Source organism: Ruditapes philippinarum, unplaced genomic scaffold (genome assembly GCF_026571515.1).
Source record: "Ruditapes philippinarum isolate M1 unplaced genomic scaffold, ASM2657151v2 ctg5940_1_1_1_1, whole genome shotgun sequence".
In the NCBI taxonomy this organism is placed as follows: Eukaryota; Metazoa; Mollusca; class Bivalvia; order Venerida; family Veneridae; genus Ruditapes; species Ruditapes philippinarum.
Genome location: NW_026855161.1, coordinates 1 through 20,332, shown reverse-complemented (window position 1 = coordinate 20,332; position 20,332 = coordinate 1). Strand labels below are relative to the sequence as shown.

General features: G+C 33.7%; 1 protein-coding gene across 1 annotated transcript; it reads left to right on the top strand.

Annotated features, from left to right (window-relative positions):
* The first annotated feature begins 3,392 nt into the window (after nt 1–3,392).
* Nucleotides 3,393–19,585, top strand: LOC132742293 (DDB1- and CUL4-associated factor 17-like). The gene is made up of 13 exons (XM_060730659.1): nt 3,393–3,533; nt 4,488–4,549; nt 5,228–5,269; nt 5,986–6,082; nt 6,503–6,639; nt 7,636–7,714; nt 7,974–8,063; nt 8,950–9,057; nt 10,198–10,297; nt 11,350–11,486; nt 11,690–11,799; nt 17,305–17,392; nt 18,967–19,585. Exons 1-13 carry the CDS (start codon nt 3,435–3,437, stop codon nt 19,165–19,167), a joined length of 1,350 nt encoding a protein of 449 aa, XP_060586642.1. The 5' UTR covers nt 3,393–3,434; the 3' UTR covers nt 19,168–19,585.
* Nucleotides 19,586–20,332: the final 747 nt, after the last annotated feature.

Here is a 20,332-nt window from a genome sequence, read left to right as displayed (position 1 = left end):
ATGTGACATGCACATAAATTATGTGAGTATGTTCTGAGAGTAAAGTTACATAATACACCATATAAGCATTTGAGCATGTTCTGAGAGAAAAGTTACATATTACACCATACATACATGTGAGCATGTTCTGAGAGTAAATTACATATTACACCATACATACATGTGAGCATGTTCTAAGAGTAAATTACATATTACATCATACATACATGTGAGCATTTTCTGAGGAGTAAATTACATATTACACCATACATTCATGTGAGAATATTCTGAGAGAAAAGTTACATATTACACCATAAATACATGTGAGCATGTTCTGAAAGTAAAGTTACATATTACACCATACATACATGTGAGCATGTTCTGAGAGTAAATTACATATTACACCATACATACATGTGAGCATGTTCTGAGAGTAAATTACATATTACACCATACATACATGTGAGCATGTACTAAGAGTAAATTACATATTACATCATACATACATGTGAGCATTTTCTGAAAGTAAAGTTACATATTACACCATACATACATGTGAGCATGTTCTGAGAAGTAAATTACATATTACACCATACATACATGTGAGCATGTTCTGAAAGTAAAGTTACATATTACACCATACATACATGTGAGCATGTTTTGAGAGAAAATTTACATATTACATGATACATACATGTGAGCATGTTCTGATGAATAAATTACATATTACATTATACATACATGTGAGCATGTTCTGAAAGTAAAGTTACATATTACATCATACATACATGTGAGCATGTTCTGAGAGTAAATTACATATTACACCATACATACATGTGAGCATTTTCTGAGAGTAAAGTTACATACATTTTGTATTACACCATACATACATGTGAGCATGTTCTGAGAGTAAAGTTACATTTTAATTACATCATACATACATGTGAGCATGTTCTGAGAGTTAAGTTACATACATTTTGTATTACACCATACATACATGTGAGCATGTTCTGAGAGTAAATTACATATTACACCATACATACATGTGAGCATGTTCTGAGAGTTAAGTTACATACATTTTGTATTACACCATACATACATGTGAGCATGTTCTGAGAGTAAATTACATATTACACCATACATACATGTGAGCATGTTCTAAGAGTAAAGAGTTACATATTACATCATGGAAACTGAGTACAACCAACAACCAACTGTAAACTTGCTGGATAGCTTCCTCTGATGAAAATATCTCAAGTTCCTGACAGGATCGGAACCCACAGTTTTAATGAAAAAATGATTTGAAGTCTGTGAACTTTACCACTAGGCCAGGGAAGCTTCTTCAACCCTGGGAAATAAACTTTTACAAGATATTGGAAATATTCTTTCCACAAGCACCTATGAAATATATTATACACACATATAGATCTCATTACTTTATTGTGCAACTTTTAAACACCAGATTCAATTTATTTGAAAAATCTAAAAATGTATTTAAAAGTAAAATATTATAAAGGAATACAGTATTTAACACAGTCTGCAAGCATGCAGCAATTCGATCCACATAATAATGCCACAACCAGGTCAAAACATGCAAAAATAGCCCAGGGAGTGGAATTTTAATCTGGTGATAAACAGTACAAAATCAGTCATAAATCACACATAACATCTACTTGATTCTCTAATCTTTTTACTTTTTTTTAAAATCTTAGTGGATTTTTCTCAAGTTTGATTTTCTTGAAATATTTTGTGTCACCAGTTATTTTCTTCATGAACTTTCCCCGCAACATTTGTAACAAATTACCAAAGCCTATTTCTTTTTGTTTGTATTGATATTTAAACATTTGACTGAGTTAACTGAATGAATTAATTTGCTGTTGCAACTTTTGCTGCCTCAATTTTTTTGAAAGGGCGGACACTTGCCTCAAGACATTATCCCCTCTATAATCTAACATTTTGAATATTAGGAACACACGAAGGTTGTTATTATAACTGTCAAAATCATACTTAAGAACACCCCAGAATTAAGACTATTCCGTCTGCTATAAAGGCCAATTTTTAAAAGAACAGAAGTTTCTGTTCTTTATGTCATTGACTCAATGGTTACATGATTCACAACTAAGACCACCCAGTCTTATCCTCTGATGAGACCATTCACAGTAATCTAAGTTAACAGTTAATCTATATAAGTTATGAGTTACTATCTTTAATACTTATTGCATGGTATATACAATATTATAGTCAACCAATCAGATTGTTACAGTGAATACTGAATGGTATAAATAAGCTGACTTTTGCAATGTTAGCTAGGCTGGCACCAACAGCCCTTTTCAGGGCTACCCTTTCATATTGTCACAGGTTACTGTACATTTAGGATCTCATTGACACTACTACAGTGACCTACTTTTGGCTTTGGCTAATACTCTATGGAAATTGCATGGAGGTAAATTATCACCACTTTGTGCTTCAAAATTAACTCTTTAAGGGCATGACTGGTGACATGTCCAGGGTCCGTACTCGACAGTGAAAGCAGCATTTTGTGCCCCAACGGGCGGATGGACCCTCATTAAGCACAGGCTACAAACATATATGTTAGCTAGGTTAGGTACTGTACCTACTCTGGTCAGTACTACAAGGCTTAGCCTTGAAACATTAAACTGGACTTCAGTCCTAAACACAAACGTTTATGTTTATTATAATCGACCTCTTATAAAATATATCATAAATATAATCTTAATTAAATAATAAGTAGAGTTATTCTAAATAAAAATAAATATCATTTGATCAGTATACTTATTAAATTTGTTAGGGCTACTCATATAATTAAAGCATAATTTGATTGAAATTGTATTTACAAGTTGTTGTTGTTTAGTCCATCATCTTTATATAGTGACACTTATATAAGTCTACTGAGCCCTGAGAATTTACTCCAGTTATAAATTTGTGATTATTTGGTCCACATGTAAATTAATTAGCATTAATTCTCATTAGAACCTGACCACTATTACAAGTTGTTATTATCTGCTTGAATGCACTTGGGCCTAACAATTCCTGAAATAATGAGTTAAAACTGTTTTCTTTAGAAAAATGTATAAAGTAAGGTGAAAAAATAATTTTCAGAGTGGTTTAATGTTGCATTTTGCACTTTTATTTTATAAAGAAGATGTATAGGCCTACCCCTGATATAAAACCTGCATGTATGTATTTGAAACAAAGCAAAACAATTTCTGTCTTCAAAGGTTTTCATTTTAAAGTTGGGCATAATTGAATGTTGCAGATTAGACAAGGTAACAATAATTTTTACAATTTCAGTTGCAATCATTTCTGTAATAAATAATCAAAACTCTATCTATGTGAACATGATACAGCAGTGTTGTACATTACAGAGTTACTGCCCTTTAATTTAGAAGGCGCCATTTGTTTGCAACTTTGTCAGTGTTTATTTTACAGATAAAATGAGTTTTTGCATCATTTACAGACTAAGAAACAGAGAGATAAGCAACAGACAATGCACGCGGAAAGATTTTCATATGTTGAGAACTTTGATATGCAAGGTATTTTCTTTTTAATTTTGTAATTGATAACAAGGCAGACGGTAATGGCTGGAAAACCTACCGTATATATATATACATGTATGTACTTCGTAAAATATGATCGTATGATACACGTTAATACTACATCCTTGGTTTGTTTAAACTACCAATTAATCTTTCGAACAAATTTGCACAGACTCTCCCAAGTTCGAGGAAACAAATTTTGACTGTATGTTATCAGCTCAGGAAAACTGTAATATTTAAAAAATATACTTATTAAACTGTTAAATAGATAAATTGTATTTAAATCTAGTAAAAAAAAAGTAATAATTCAAGACAATGTGTAAATTGATAAACAGGCAATATTCTCACATCTGAACAGTGCTGTTTAAAGTGATATACTCCCTTTAAGCAAAAATAACTTTTAAAGTATCTGCTCAAAATTTGAAAATATGCAATGATATTAAACTTTATAAACAGTGCAGACTGGGTACATTTTATGATTTAACAACTTTGTTGTACACTATATATTGGAAGTCACTATAGACTGTATTATAGACTTCCAATCAGACCTAAAAAGAAAGTCACTATACACAGACTGACAGAGGGTCTTTTTATTAAGAGTGAAGTATCAGCATCTACAATTTCCACACATTACATATTTGATGATGGTTGGATGTATCTATGACCAAAGTCTGCAATATTCAAACTTTTGACAATAAGCCTAAACTCATTATCTCCTAGAATGCATTATTTTGCTCAAAGAACAATAAAACATACAAACCTCTTTAAGTCTTACAATATATGATACGATACTATCAAACTTAAAATTTATATATGGTATAATACTATCTGTTCTGATAATTCATATCGCTTAATACATGGATTACTCAGCTAGTTATATAATTATCTGACTCATCATTGCTTGAAATAATTAAATCGAAAATCAAAATGTGAGGTATTTCTTTATTTCAGGGTAATAGAGAATATAGAAAAGTATGCACCAGAAAATCAAATAAAGCGTTCTGTTATGAAAGGTATTATTAATATTTTATGTGGTATATAACATCATCTTGAGGTCCTTTGCCAAAGTTGTTCAAATTATATCTCTACTTCTCTAGGTTCAAAATTGACCCCAACCTGGTTATTCATGGGTTTCCCTATAGGTATATCAAAAATCCTTTTCACTGGAACCCCAAGGTTCATCATGGGCTTTCCTATTATGTCTCAAGGGTAGAGCTTAGATATTTGGCATGAAGCATCATCTAATGGATCTCTACAAAGATTGTTCAAATTATGAACCTAGGATCAAAATAAGCTCTGTCCTGGGTGTCATGGATTTGTAAAATATAGTATAGTAAGTCCAGCCAGTGAATTTTTATGGATAGAGGAATGAAGTGGAGGGTAGGGGGCATATTTTGTCCTTTCTGTTTTTCTGCTGACAACTTTCAATATGGTTTCAGAGCATTCATACTTGGACACAGCAAGATTGAAAGACTTTTAACATATTGAAATAAATGGTCTTGGCCCCTCAATGGCCTTGACATTGTTTGTATTTTTATAATTTTTATAATTGGAGAGGTAGGGAGTTTGGAAATAGTGATTTATAAATACAACTTGTTGGATTACAAATCAACCCTATAGACTTGATGAAGTTTTGAATCTATGTCTTTTTTTTTAATTATTTGGTTAAATGATTCTAATATCTATTTCAGTGGCAGATTGTTTAGCAATAATTACAGAGAATGTTATTATGGGTGAGTTTGAAATACATTAGATACGATCTTATTAAAATCAGCTTCCAAATAACTGCTATGCTCTAAAACATCAGAAGATCTGAATTTTAGTCAGATTGAAATAGATATTGATACCTTTTCTCTCTATAGAAAACTGAAGTTATTTTTGTTATATACTGGCACCTGCCTATTCTATATGTATTAATGATAGTCTTTTCAGCTCTTTTTGGAAATGGCACCTGGCTTAAATTGATTGAAATTATGCAGCATATAATTTTTTTTATGAGGACTTTGAGAAATTAAAAAAAAAGAAAAGCTTTTATGATACAAGTCAAAATAATACAATTTTTCTCAGTTGTTAGTCTCAGGCACTGACTTCTAAGGAAACCATTTATTTTGTATAGCAACCATTGATATTAGGGTCATCATTGACCTCTTGTTATTATTTGTAACACAACCAAATGTACTTTTTTTTATATAGTATTGTGTATTTGGGCAGATGGCCTAGAGTTACGTTATGTAACTTGTAAACAATAAACTTGTTAACTGTAACAATTGGTTTAGACAGATTATGCCACGATAGTTTATTTGTTCTCACTTTAATTGTATCACACTGTACTTTCATAGGGTATTATATTATACCCTGCATGCTTATTTAATGAAAGTTGAAAATCTTGTTCAGAATATTTTATGTAAAAGTTTTTCCCTCAGTAAAAACATAATGATACTTTGACAAGGTATGGTATAGATGGTGGAAACTGTTTGATGTACAAGATATCCGATCAGAACAACTGTAGCAAACTGGAAGATGCTCTCATCTACAAGTTCTACCATGTAACATTGTTTTCTTTTTATAGTCCCTAAAATTGTATATTGTTATGCACCTTGTCATCTGTTCTTGTTATAGCAATTTCATGTCCACCTTTGAAGTGAATGAAGAATATTGAAACTTCTTGGCAGAAATATTAACCATGTGTGAACTGTACAAATCCATCATTGCCTTCTTTAATGGTTCATGCAATTAACAAATGAATGTTAATGCTGTAAGATTTTAGTTATAGACAAGATTTATTGTTTATCTTTATTATTTTCTTGTTAAGTTTAATTGTTTCATAGTTCATGGTAGGATTTCTGAAGTAACTGTTAAGAAAAAAACTTCCCTTTTCTAAGGATTAAATAATAACTTTAATCAAACGAAATATTCTGTCATTAAGTTTATTTTAAATCAGAAATTCCTGGCTGATTATTTTACAGGAGGAGTTTCCAACAATAGGTAAAGCATGTCTTATGGCATTGAAAACACGACCAGTAGGTGTGAGCCTTGTGCAATATGATCTGAATACAGGGGAGCTAATTAAAGAAATATTTCTATCATGTCGCATCAAATTCAGGTAAGAAATTTTAAGCTCCACTTTTTGGAAGAAAAAATTCAAGTTATTGCTACAGTCAGGTTGCCAATGCCATCCAGAAACTTTAACATTGGTCATATATTGTTTATTTCTTCAAGAGATTGTTTTCAAATTGAACACAACAACCCTTTGGACAAGACCTTCCGGTAGGCCAGACTGAGCATGATCTTGACTCATAAATGACCTTGACCTGCCAGGTCAAATTTTCAATTTTGCTTGATTTTTGCTTAAATTGACTATAACTTTGTTATTTATGAATGGATTGTCTTCATACTTGACCATTTGCTTTAAGGACAATGATTTTTAGGAAAATCAAACGCAAAATGACCTTGAATCATCGATGACCTTCAACCGTGAAGGTCAAATTATTGTTATTTCAGTTTTTTGCTATAAATGGCAGTAACTTTGTAAGTAATGAATGGATTGTCAATGTCAAATTATCGAATTTTTGAAAATTTCATGTATGTTTATGTGTTGATATTCTGACTTAAGATCAAATTTAAACATTAAATTCCCTACATGACAATTATATAATGGAAGTTTGTCATAAAGGTTGCTTCTATAGTTCCTAGGTCAAATTTAGGAAGGTTGATTTCTAGCTCAATGTTGAATGTGGGTCAGAGCCTAAATATGGAAAATAGAAGAGAATTAATTGAAACTTCACATACTTACTTAGTTGAAGTCACTGCCCAAGGTCCATAATATGAACATGGATTTTGACAGAATTCTGGCCGTTTTTGAACTTAGAAAATTCTACAACATGCAGGCTTTGTTTTTACTATCACACACTGAGAATAGTCGAGCATGCTGTCCGATCAATAGCTCATAATTATGGTATGTAGCATTGTCTGGTAGGCCTCAACAAAAATTATGTAAATCATACTTTTAGTTTAAAAAAGAAACTGTAAAACCAACAATATCCAAAATTTGCTTGTGTTAAGGTTGATGAACCCACATTTATCTGCTCTCTATTTTCAGATATTTAGACTGGGCAGAGGTGAACAAAATGTTCTATATCAAATCTATACGTACTGTAGAAACAAGACTGCATTTACCTGTAAGTATAAACAAGTTTCCTCTAAATGTAAGATGATTAAACTTTTAACATATCACACTGAGTTAATAAACAAGCTTAATGAAAACTTATGTAACATTTTCATAGGCTTCTGTACTTTATTGCTGTATTGTAAATTGTACCATGACTGTGTTTATATTATACCATGACTGTGTTTATATTATACCATGACTGTGTCAACATTATACCATGACTATGTTTACACTGAACTTGTGTTTCAAGTTAATTTGATATATTACAGGAAAGGATATCAAGCAATGTTGCAGTTGTGATGGCAGTTTTCTCAACATTTCCATTAAAATTTGTGGGAATGTTTGAAGTTGATAGAAGAGTAAGTTTTGGACATAGATTATAAACTACTGAAAGCATACATGCACTAATAATCCAGCTCCTTCCAAGTAACAATCATCTGCAATAATTGAGAAAATATCAATTTAAAATATCAATTGTTTAGTGGAGGAAGGTGTCAAAAACTGAAAGTAACAACAGGCCAGCTTAAATTAAATCTGCCTCCAGGCATTCACTTACTCCATTTATTGCTGGAACACTGAAGATTATTGCTAAATATGAGGTAACCAAGTCTTCAGAAACATGCTAACGTTTCAGCTATTTATACCAAAAGAAATTTCAAATTGCCAAAACTTTACATAGCCCTATGTTATTTTGTGACTTATTGAATTCATAGACCTTAATAACTTTACAACTGCTGATTATTATTGACATTTTGTCTTGTTTGAGTAGACATAATATAAAATCATGCAAGTTGTAAATAATGGTTACCTAGGTTTTATTCCACTATGTGAACTTTTGAAACAATTTGCTTGCTGATCTCAATGACCCCCATGAAAATTGTACCAGAAAAGAGTCTAGAAATTATGACATGTATGTCAAAAGTAGAGGAAACATGTTACTTTTTATGTTATTAAATCATCTTCAAATCCATGGTACATGAAACTGAGTAAGTTTCAACTCACAATTTATGATACATTAATTAAGTTTACATGATTGACCATATTTTGTCAAAAACTGGGCCACACTGTCAAATCAGAAGAAAACATTCTAAATTTACTAAAACAAGGTTGAAATGAGAACCTTGATAAAATATCACTTTGAGTTCACAGTGGGGACATTTATTTTCTAGGACATTAATTACAGCTTAGAAGTATGGTATTGATGGTATTAGATCAATATAATAAATACTTTCATGACTATTTCAGATATTTGGAGCAGGTGTAACAAATGCTATTCTCACGCACGGCATGTTGATTATTATGTATGTAAATGGTCTGGTGAAATTCTTCAGTTTTGACAGAATTCTTGAAAAGGTATGAATAGCCATTCTTACATGTATAATATATGTATAATGTCTGAACACTTTGTTAGATCTATAATTTAGAACTATAATTTGGTACAGGTACAATGACCTGAGCATCCTCTGAAACTCCAGTGTCTATTCTAGGATTTCAAACATAGGGGTGATTTTCCCCCCTCTATTTCAAAAAAGGGGGCGATTTTCAAAATCAAGGGGTGCCAATATAAACTGCCAATGTTAAATCGTCTGCATTAAGTTTAAACAGAGGCGTTCAACCGATGAAATAATTAAAACTAAGGCAGCAGAAGTTGTCCCCCCCTTAATTTTTAAACGAAAACAAATCATTATAGAACTGTCGCGATTGATTATAAAGGGATTGACAATACAAACAATAGACCTATCTTTCACGTCTAGATCGTAGCCAAGCTAGGAATTGCCTCATTTTTCTTGATTATTTACTACACTAAAATGGCGCCCAACTGTCAGACCTAGCACACTAGTTCCGGTTGGTACGGAACATTCCGTTAATTTCCGTCAACTCACGTAACCAGTACCATACGGTACTAAATTATTATAATTAGCTTACAGTTACTTCCCTTTGGTTTCCGGTGTAAATGTAAACAAAACAACCAAATTTAATGCAGGATGGAAGTTTTACGATTTTATTAACTTTTTTTATAGATGCGCGATTTTCACGCACATGATTTTGAATTGTGCGCTATCTGTGAAATGCTAGCGTGAATCGCGCAATCGCGCGTCCTAGAATAGACACTGAACTCACAGTTGATTAACATGTAATCAAGCTGTGGGTAAAATGATTTGATTTGCATCCATATGCAACAAAAACTGGTGTGTAAAATATTGACCAATGAAATCACATTTAACAAAATTTATATTCTACAACGGCTAAGGTAAAAACTGTCAGTAACAGTAAATTTTTTATGCTTTTTTGTTGGAAATCATTAATTTATTTGAATGCTGCAATTTTGTCTGTAATACCTGTCATCGTATACAAAAAGCATCTGATCTAAACTGTCAGTTTTGTGTTCAATAATCATTTGATGTACAAGAGTGTATCTTGAATAATAGACTTGCTATAGAGTCATTATAAAAACTTATTGATTGACTTCATACCTTATTTTGAATGTTTTAGTTTAAGAACTTTGAACATTCCCTCGATGCCTTCACTTCTACAGGAAACATAGACTGGGCAGAATTACCAGCAGATCTTCCTATTAATATAAAGATAACAGGTACAGTTGTTCTAAATAGAGGATATTAAATGAGTGTAGTTTAATACTAAATTTATTGAACTAGTTGAATAAAATCATATTATGCGAGCCTCTGGCTGAATCTACACGAATATAATATTCTTTTTATCACATGTGTAAAATAAGAACAGTAAACTGTTAAAAGGAGTAATTTTTCAATGATGCGCCTATTATAGTGTAACGCTAACTTTAGCCCGCTTTAACGCTATGTTTCTATATAGCGCAAATGACATCACGTCAAAGTGTTATTACATTAGTGTAATATCGGTTTTTATTAAATGGCTTTATTACACTCCTGCGCCGCGGTTTATGTTCTAATATCTCTTCTCTCTACCTTAGCTACAAGACAAGTTTAAGAATTGTTGACACTGTTCTACCATTTACTGTAGTTGTTAACTGTTTTCTTAAGTTTTCAGATTTTTACTGTACTTCATTTTTATGTCATCTCTATAGTGTAGTGGCTACATATAGGAATCACTTCTTCGTCGTCTGTCTGTCTGTCTGTACAAACATATAGATACTTAGGAGGTATGGGAGCAATAGGTTATATAATTTCCTTTTCAGTTAGCTCTTATATGGCTCCTTTTCTCTTACGTGGCTAAAAGAACAAAAGAGAGAACAAAGGAGTAGCCACTTAAATACCAAACTTTGAGGAAATCCATCCATCTGTCCGTCCAGCACAAAACTTGTCCGGACTACTCATAGGGATCACTTCTCTGTTGTCTGTCTGTCCGTCCATAACAAAACTTGTCTGGACTTCTCCTTAAAATGTACTGGTATAATTTCTTCCAAACTTTACAGGAATGATCAATACCAAGCTTAGTTGTGCCTATCATGGGCTTTTTATGGTCTGATGATTTTTGTCACTGTTATGGCCCTTTAATTATTTTTATTTTTAAAGTTTGTTCGATATATATATAAGATATACATCATGTTTATGAATGCTGTTGTATATTCTTAATGTGTAATACCTTCTCTAAATTAAGATATTATTATTACTTAGAGTTACAAAAATGAATTATCACTGTTTGTAGAGATTCCACCATTGTTGTTTGAAGTGAGCTGCTGTGATCAAGATGTAAAGATTGGAGGTTTTCCCTGGCATTACATCTACTCTCCAAAACGTGCGGCAAACATATTTCAAATTAAATCTTTAAAGAATAGTATTCAGGTAAATCAGTTAAATTTTCATATCTGAGGAAAATTTTAATGTAGATCACAAAAAAAAGTTATGTTGAATTTTAATCTTGATGATTTCTGCCTGAAATATGACCTACATTAGACTCACTATCATTGTGTGTATAGTATACATGACCTACTTTTGACTCACTTGTTTGTTGTTTGTATAGTAAACATGATTTATATTGATGTTAGGTTGAAGGAGGAGCATTAAAATGTGTTGACATACATGCTGAACCTGACTCTTGCTCATTCCATAACGATGATTCTGGTAGAATAATTCATGTGTCCGGTGGCTGCCTGAAGTAAGTATCATAACGATGATTCTGGTAGAATAATTCATGTGTCCGGTGCCTGCCTGAAGTAAGTATCATAACGATGATTCTGGTAGAATAATTCAAGTGTCCGGTGCCTGCCTGAAGTTAGTATCATAACGATGATTCTGGTAGAATAATTCATGTGTACGGTAGCTGCCTGAAGTAAGTATCATAACGATGATTCTGGTAGAATAATTCATGTGTCCGCTGCCTGCCTGAAGTAAGTATCATAACGATGATTCTGGTAGAATAATTCATGTGTCCGGTGGCTGCCTGAAGTAAGTATCATAACGATGATTCTGGTAGAATAATTCATGTGTCCGGTGGCTGCCTGAAGTAAGTATCATAACGATGATTCTGGTAGAATAATTCATGTGTCCGGTGCCTGCCTGAAGTAAGTATCATAACGATGATTCTGGTAGAATAATTCATGTGTCCGGTGGCTGCCTGAAGTAAGTATCATAACGATGATTCTGGTAGAATAATTCATGTGTCCGCTGCCTGCCTGAAGTTAGTATCATAACGATGATTCTGGTAGAATAATTCAAGTGTCCGGTGCCTGCCTGAAGTTAGTATCATAACGATGATTCTGGTAGAATAATTCATGTGTACGGTAGCTGCCTGAAGTAAGTATCATAACGATGATTCTGGTAGAATAATTCATGTGTCCGCTGCCTGCCTGAAGTAAGTATCATAACGATGATTCTGGTAGAATAATTCCTGTGTCCGGTGGCTGCCTGAAGTAAGTATCATAACGATGATTCTGGTAGAATAATTCATGTGTCCGGTGGCTGCCTGAAGTAAGTATCATAACGATGATTCTGGTAGAATAATTCATGTGTCTGGTGGCTGCCTGAAGTAAGTATCATAACGATGATTCTGGTAGAATAATTCATGTGTCCGGTGGCTGCCTGAAGTAAGTATCATAACGATGATTCTGGTAGAATAATTCATGTGTCCGCTGCCTGCCTGAAGTTAGTATCATAACGATGATTCTGGTAGAATAATTCATGTGTCCGGTGGCTGCCTGAAGTAAGTATCATAACGATGATTCTGGTAGAATAATTCATGTGTCCGCTGCCTGCCTGAAGTAAGTATCGTAACGATGATTCTGGTAGAATAATTCATGTGTCCGGTGCCTGTCTGAAGTAAGTATCGTAACGATGATTCTGGTAGAATAATTCAAGTGTCCGCTGCCTGCCTGAAGTTAGTATCATAACAATGATTCTGGTAGAATAATTCATGTGTCCGCTGCCTGCCTGAAGTAAGTATCATAAAGATGATTCTGGTAGAATAATTCATGTGTCCGGTGGCTGCCTGAAGTAAGTATCATAACGATGATTCTGGTAGAATAATTCATGTGTCCGGTGCCTGCCTGAAGTAAGTATCATAACGATGATTCTGGTAGAATAATTCATGTGTCCGGTGGCTGCCTGAAGTAAGTATCATAACGATGATTCTGGTAGAATAATTCATGTGTCCGCTGCCTGCCTGAAGTTAGTATCATAACGATGATTCTGGTAGAATAATTCATGTGTCCGCTGCCTGCCTGAAGTTAGTATCATAACGATGATTCTGGTAGAATAATTCATGTGTCTGCTGCCTGCCTGAAGTAAGTATCATAACGATGATTCTGGTAGAATAATTCATGTGTCCGCTGCCTGCCTGAAGTAAGTATCATAACGATGATTCTGGTAGAATAATTCATGTGTCTGCTGCCTGCCTGAAGTAAGTATCATAACGATGATTCTGGTAGAATAATTCATGTGTCTGCTGCCTGCCTGAAGTTAGTATCATAACGATGATTCTGGTAGAATAATTCAAGTGTCCGCTGCCTGCCTGAAGTAAGTATCATAACGATGATTCTGGTAGAATAATTCATGTGTCCGCTGCCTGCCTGAAGTTAGTATCATAACGATGATTCTGGTAGAATAATTCAAGTGTCCGCTGCCTGCCTGAATCAAGTATCATAACGATGATTGTGGTAGAATAATTCATGTGTCCGCTGCCTGCCTGAAGTTAGTATCATAACGATGATTCTGGTAGAATAATTCATGTGTCCGCTGCCTGCCTGAAGTTAGTATCATAACGATGATTCTGGTACAATAATTCATGTGTCCGGTGCCTGCCTGAAGTAAGTATCATAACGATGATTCTGGTACAATAATTCATGTGTCCGGTGCCTGCCTGAAGTAAGTATCATAACGATGATTCTGGTAGAATAATTCAAGTGTCCGCTGCCTGCCTGAAGTAAGTATCATAACGATGATTCTGGTAGAATAATTCATGTGTCCGGTGGCTGCCTGAAGTAAGTATCATAACGATGATTCTGGTAGAATAATTCAAGTGTCCGGTGGCTGCCTGAAGTAAGTATCATAACGATGATTCTGGTAGAATAATTCATGTGTCTGCTGCCTGCCTGAAGTAAGTATCATAACGATGATTCTGGTAGAATAATTCATGTGTCCGGTGGCTGCCTGAAGTAAGTATCATAACGATGATTCTGGTAGAATAATTCATGTGTCTGCTGCCTGCCTGAAGTAAGTATCATAACGATGATTCTGGTAGAATAATTCATGTGTCCGGTGGCTGCCTGAAGTAAGTATCATAACGATGATTCTGGTAGAATAATTCAAGTGTCCGCTGCCTGCCTGAAGTAAGTATCATAACGATGATTCTGGTAGAATAATTCATGTGTCCGGTGGCTGCCTGAAGTAAGTATCATAACGATGATTCTGGTAGAATAATTCATGTGTCCGGTGGCTGCCTGAAGTAAGTATCATAACGATGATTCTGGTAGAATAATTCATGTGTCCGGTGGCTGCCTGAAGTTAGTATCATAACGATGATTCTGGTAGAATAATTCATGTGTCCGCTGCCTGCCTGAAGTTAGTATCATAACGATGATTCTGGTAGAATAATTCAAGTGTCCGGTGGCTGCCTGAAGTAAGTATCATAACGATGATTCTGGTAGAATAATTCATGTGTCCGGTGGCTGCCTGAAGTAAGTATCATAACGATGATTCTGGTAGAATAATTCATGTGTCCGGTGCCTGCCTGAATTAAGTATCATAACGATGATTCTGGTAGAATAATTCATGTGTCCGCTGCCTGCCTGAAGTAAGTATCATAACGATGATTCTGGTAGAATAATTCAAGTGTCCGCTGCCTGCCTGAAGTAAGTATCATAACGATGATTCTGGTAGAATAATTCAAGTGTCCGCTGCCTGCCTGAAGTAAGTATCATAACGATGATTCTGGTAGAATAATTCATGTGTCCGGTGGCTGCCTGAAGTAAGTATCATAACGATGATTCTGGTAGAATAATTCAAGTGTCCGCTGCCTGCCTGAAGTAAGTATCATAACGATGATTCTGGTAGAATGATTCAAGTGTCCGCTGCCTGCCTGAAGTAAGTATCATAACGATGATTCTGGTAGAATAATTCATGTGTCTGCTGCCTGCCTGAAGTAAGTATCATAACGATGATTCTGGTAGAATAATTCATGTGTCCGGTGCCTGCCTGAAGTAAGTATCATAACGATGATTCTGGAAGAATAATTCAAGTGTCCGCTGCCTGCCTGAAGTAAGTATCATAACGATGATTCTGGTAGAATAATTCATGTGTCCGCTGCCTGCCTGAAGTAAGTATCATAACGATGATTCTGGTAGAATAATTCATGTGTCCGCTGCCTGCCTGAAGTAAGTATCATAACAATGATTCTGGTAGAATAATTCATGTGTCCGGTGCCTGCCTGAAGTAAGTATCATAGATAAAGCTTTAACAAAAGTTGAATAAAACTCTTAGATTTATTGCAACTTGGTTAATTACAGGTGTTCATTACAGGTGACAGTTATATACAACAAGATTTGAATTCTTTAATACAGTTTTACTTTAACTATATTGTCAGTTAAAAATATCTCTCTTATAATTGTTGTTAAATATGCTTTTTTTTCTTGGATAATGTGAGTTTGTTATATTATAACACTTAATGTTATATTATTCAGTTATTTGTAGAGTGCCCTTGACTTGGTAAAGATTTGCAATTTTCAACTGATGTCGCACATAGCCCATAAAGGATTTGACCTAGAGTCATGAAACTTTACAGAAATTTTGGTCAGCATGTGTAGTTGTGCACCTGAGGGTAACTTGTGTTTGTACAGTTATTGCTCTTTACTTAGTAAAAGATTTGCAAGTTACCTAGAGTCATAAAACGTTACAGGACTGTTGGTCAGCATGGGTTTTGCTTGTTTTTTGTCCCCGCCTTTTTCGAAGAAAAAAGGGGATATAGAAATAGGCTCTGTCCGTCCGTCCGTCTTTCTGTCCGTCTCACTTTCGTTTCCGGTCCATAACTTTGTCATTTATCAAAGGAATTTGAAATAACTTGGCACAAATGTTTGTTATAATAAGACGATGTGTCATGCGCAACAACCAGACCCCTACCTCCAGGTTCAAAGTCACACTTGCTCATTCAAAGTCAACATTGTCTATTTGAGGGTATATGTCGTGTCCGGTCTATAACTTTCTTATCTATGAAGGGATTTTGTAAGTACTTTTGTAAGCCACAATTGTTTATAATAATCTGACATATTGTCTTATTATGTGCTAGGTCCATAACCTTTTCATAAATCAAAGGATTTTGAAAATACTTGGCACAAATAGTCACTATAATAATGAGGATGTGTCATGCCCAACACCTGCATCCCTACCTCCAAGGTCAAGGTCACACTTAGAGGTCAAAAATGAACATAGTCTGTTATAGGGTATATTTTATGTCTGATCTAGAACTTATTCATAGTTCAATGGATTTTGAAATAAAATGTAACTTGGCACAAATAGCTACAATAATAAGATGATATGTAATGCACAACACCTGCACCCCTACCTCCAAGGTCAAAGACACTTAGAGGTCAAAGCTTGATATTATAGATTTTTAAATTCTGTGTATCATTTTATTTCTTAAATAAATTTATTGTTGCATTTGCAGATCTAGCATTGATCATAATTTTTGACTGAAAGTCCTGAGATCCATACCTCAATCTTTTGAAATAGCACAATTTTATGCTTCATATAAAACTTCCCCAAGGCGGGGGATGTTGGTAACTCTGTTACAAATTCTTGTTGTGTGTTTTTTTAAGCATATTTTATGATATAAAATTGAGATTTGAAATTTTCAATATTGAAAAAATCAAGATGTCAACTTTGGAAAAATTTATATCATTTTTATGCCCCAACCACTATTGGGTAAGAATAGTCATATAAAATTTACTTTGTCCTTCTGGCATCCATGTCCTATGAACACATTTCTAGTTTTCTTATAATTAGATATTTATGATGATTTAGTTCTTACAATGTCAGGGTAGAAACTATATTATAACATAACTTTTACAAGATTTCCTGACATAATTAGAAGTAGAGATAAATGTCCATCTCATTGTTATAATGACATTACTCATTGGGTTATTATCAAATTTTATGTTTTTTTCTCTTGCAGTGTGTTTAAGTTACATAGTGAAAAAATGTGTGGGTCTGTAGAGTTACAGACTGTGGCAACTGTAAATGTCCACAAGCCACAACAAAAGGTACATAATTCTATGTTTACATACAGTACTGTATTGTTAATACCATAAGATCATTTGTTGTCAAAATACTGTGATTATTCTGATAAGCAAATCTGTTATTTTATGTTAAGTTATATAGAAGAAGATTCTATGAAATAACAGACAAAATTAATTGTCTATATCTACTATTATCACATAAACAGCTTCACTGGAGTGTAATAAAGCCATTTAATAAAAACAATATCACACTAGTGTAATAACTGTTTGACGTAACATTACCATTTTGAATTGCTGCAAGGTAGGTTTCCAAGACATTTATAAAACAAGAATCTCATTTGCAATCCCTCACAACAACAGAATTTTACATTAGTTATTTTTTTTGTTCACTAATTAACATTTTTATATTATGTGTAGTTAATTAATAAAATTGTCAATAATTATTTTGTTCACTAAGAACTTAACTTTTTATGCCCCCAAAGGGTGGCATATTAAAATCAAATTGTCTGTCTGTCTGTCTGTCTGTCAGTCCGTCACTCCGTCCAGCTTTATACATACAGACAGTGATGGTTGTGTACACTCTGAAACTTTAGTATGCATGAAAGGATTTTAAGTTTTCATTCATATATGAAATAACCATAGATGTATGGTGTGTCGCCAACAAGACTCGGGTTTCTACCACTAAGGTCAAGGTCACTGTGGGGGTTCAAACTTTGTCATTTTTTATGTTATATAAATATAGAAGGTGGTGGTAGTGTTCGCTCTGAAACTTTAGTATGCATGGAAGGATTGTAATTTTTCTTTCACATATGAAATAACCATAGATGTATGGTGTGTCGCCAACAAGACTCGGGTTTCTACCACTAAGGTCAAGGTCACTGTGGGGGTTCAAACTTTGTCATTTTCTATATTGTATAAATATAGAAGGTGGTGGTCGTGTCTGCTCTGAAACTTCAGTATGCATGGAAGGATTGTAATTTTTCTTTCACATATGAAATAACCATAATTGTATAGTGTGTCGTGAACAAGACTCGGGGTTTCTACCACTAAGGTCAAGGTCACTGTTGAGGTTCAAACTTTGTCATTTTTTGTATTTTATAAATATAAATGGTGGTGGTCGTCACCGCTCTGAAACTTCAGTATGCATGAAAGGATTTTAATTTTCTTTTACATATGAATTTACCATAGATGTGCGGTGTGTCGCGAACAAGACTGGGTTTTCTACGACTAAGGTCAAGGTCACTGGGGGGGGGGTTCAACTTTTGTCATTTTTTTGTTATATAATTATAGAAGGTGGTGGTAATGTCCGCTCTGAAACTTCAACATGCATGAAAGTATTTTAATTTTTTTTCATATATGAAATAACCATAGATGTATGGTGTGTGGCGAACTAGACTCTGGTTTCTACGACTAAGGTCAATATTAGTTTGGGCGTTCAAACTTTGTCATTTTTTATGTTATGTAAATATAGATGGTGGTGGTCGTGTCCTCTCAAAAACTTAAGTATGAAAGGATTATATAGAATATTTATATTTGAAGGTAAGAGTATATATGACATATATTTTTTAGGTTGAGTATATATGACATATATTTTTTAGGTTAGAGTATATATGACATCATCAGGAAGGAGAGTAAAAAGAAGACAGTCTGATAATGAGGTCTCATTTCACGATGATGATGATGTAAGTACCATATATACACCAGGATATCTTTATATAAAACTATTCCATGTGATAGATTTTGCTTCAAATAGTATATACATTATGCCAAATGTAACATGTCTGTTCATGTTATACTAGTATTGCTAAAATTTTACATGTAATGTAATTTTAATGGATACAGAGGGCTATTCAACCCTTGTAATGAAATTTGAAGCTACTGGTTTAAGCTGTTATTTCACAATGGTTCAGGATATTTCTTTATGAAATGCAACAATTTTTTGGACATATCTGTAACTTTTTCCTTGCATGGAAGAGTTACTTATAGTGTTCCCCAAGGATCTATCTTGGAGTTATTATTTTTGATATATGTGTGTTGTATTTAGGCTGTTGTTAAATATAAGCTCCTGCTATAAACAGATAATTTGCCATTCTTATTGCAGGGAAGAATAGGTGTTTTATTGAAAAAGAAATGATAGATGAACTTCAATCGGTCATTCTAGGATTAACTGACAATAAGTTATCTCTTCATTTAGATAAAATGGAGATAAGTTATTTAAATCAAAATCAAGGGTCAGGTGCATCTGTTAATGTCATTTTATAACTGAATTTTAATATGACTGAACTGAAAAGATAATCATAACATTTCATATACAAGGACTGTGTAAGTAGCTTGATGTCTGGTCAATTTTCACTTTTATAGATATTCAGTATAGAAACAAAGATATATAAGATAGTATATAATAAACATTGTTGTTACAACTTTGTAGGTAATTTCATGGTGTAGAATATGAAGATGAACTAAGATATATCCTGGATCTCGGTGTTTAGTACATCACAAGCTTCAAGGGTCATCTTTTATGATAATCAGTCAATTCAAATGCTAAAAGAGGTTTTTCTTAGAGAGCAGCCTAACAGAAGGACATCAGGTATTTTTTAACAGAATGTAAAATGAGGTAAGTGGTATTAATTTGGATTCTTTATGTGTATGAGGTGCTGCATGCAAGCATACTAGGCTTCATTTTCATAATAGTATTTTGACATCCTTCACTACTGCTTTTGTTTACTCAAGGCTTGATAAATTGATAAAACAATTTTTTTTACCAGCTGGCACCGAATAATTCATAGTTTTAGCTAATTTCATTTCACTTGTGGTTAGATATATATATTGTGAATTGTGGTGTATGAGATAACTCTGATTGTAAATAAATTTTGGTTATTGCTCATATCCCCTTGTTCTTCCTAAATGATAATGAGCAGGGGGTAGAACTATAATTTGAATCAGTAAGTATTGTCTAGTTTCAGG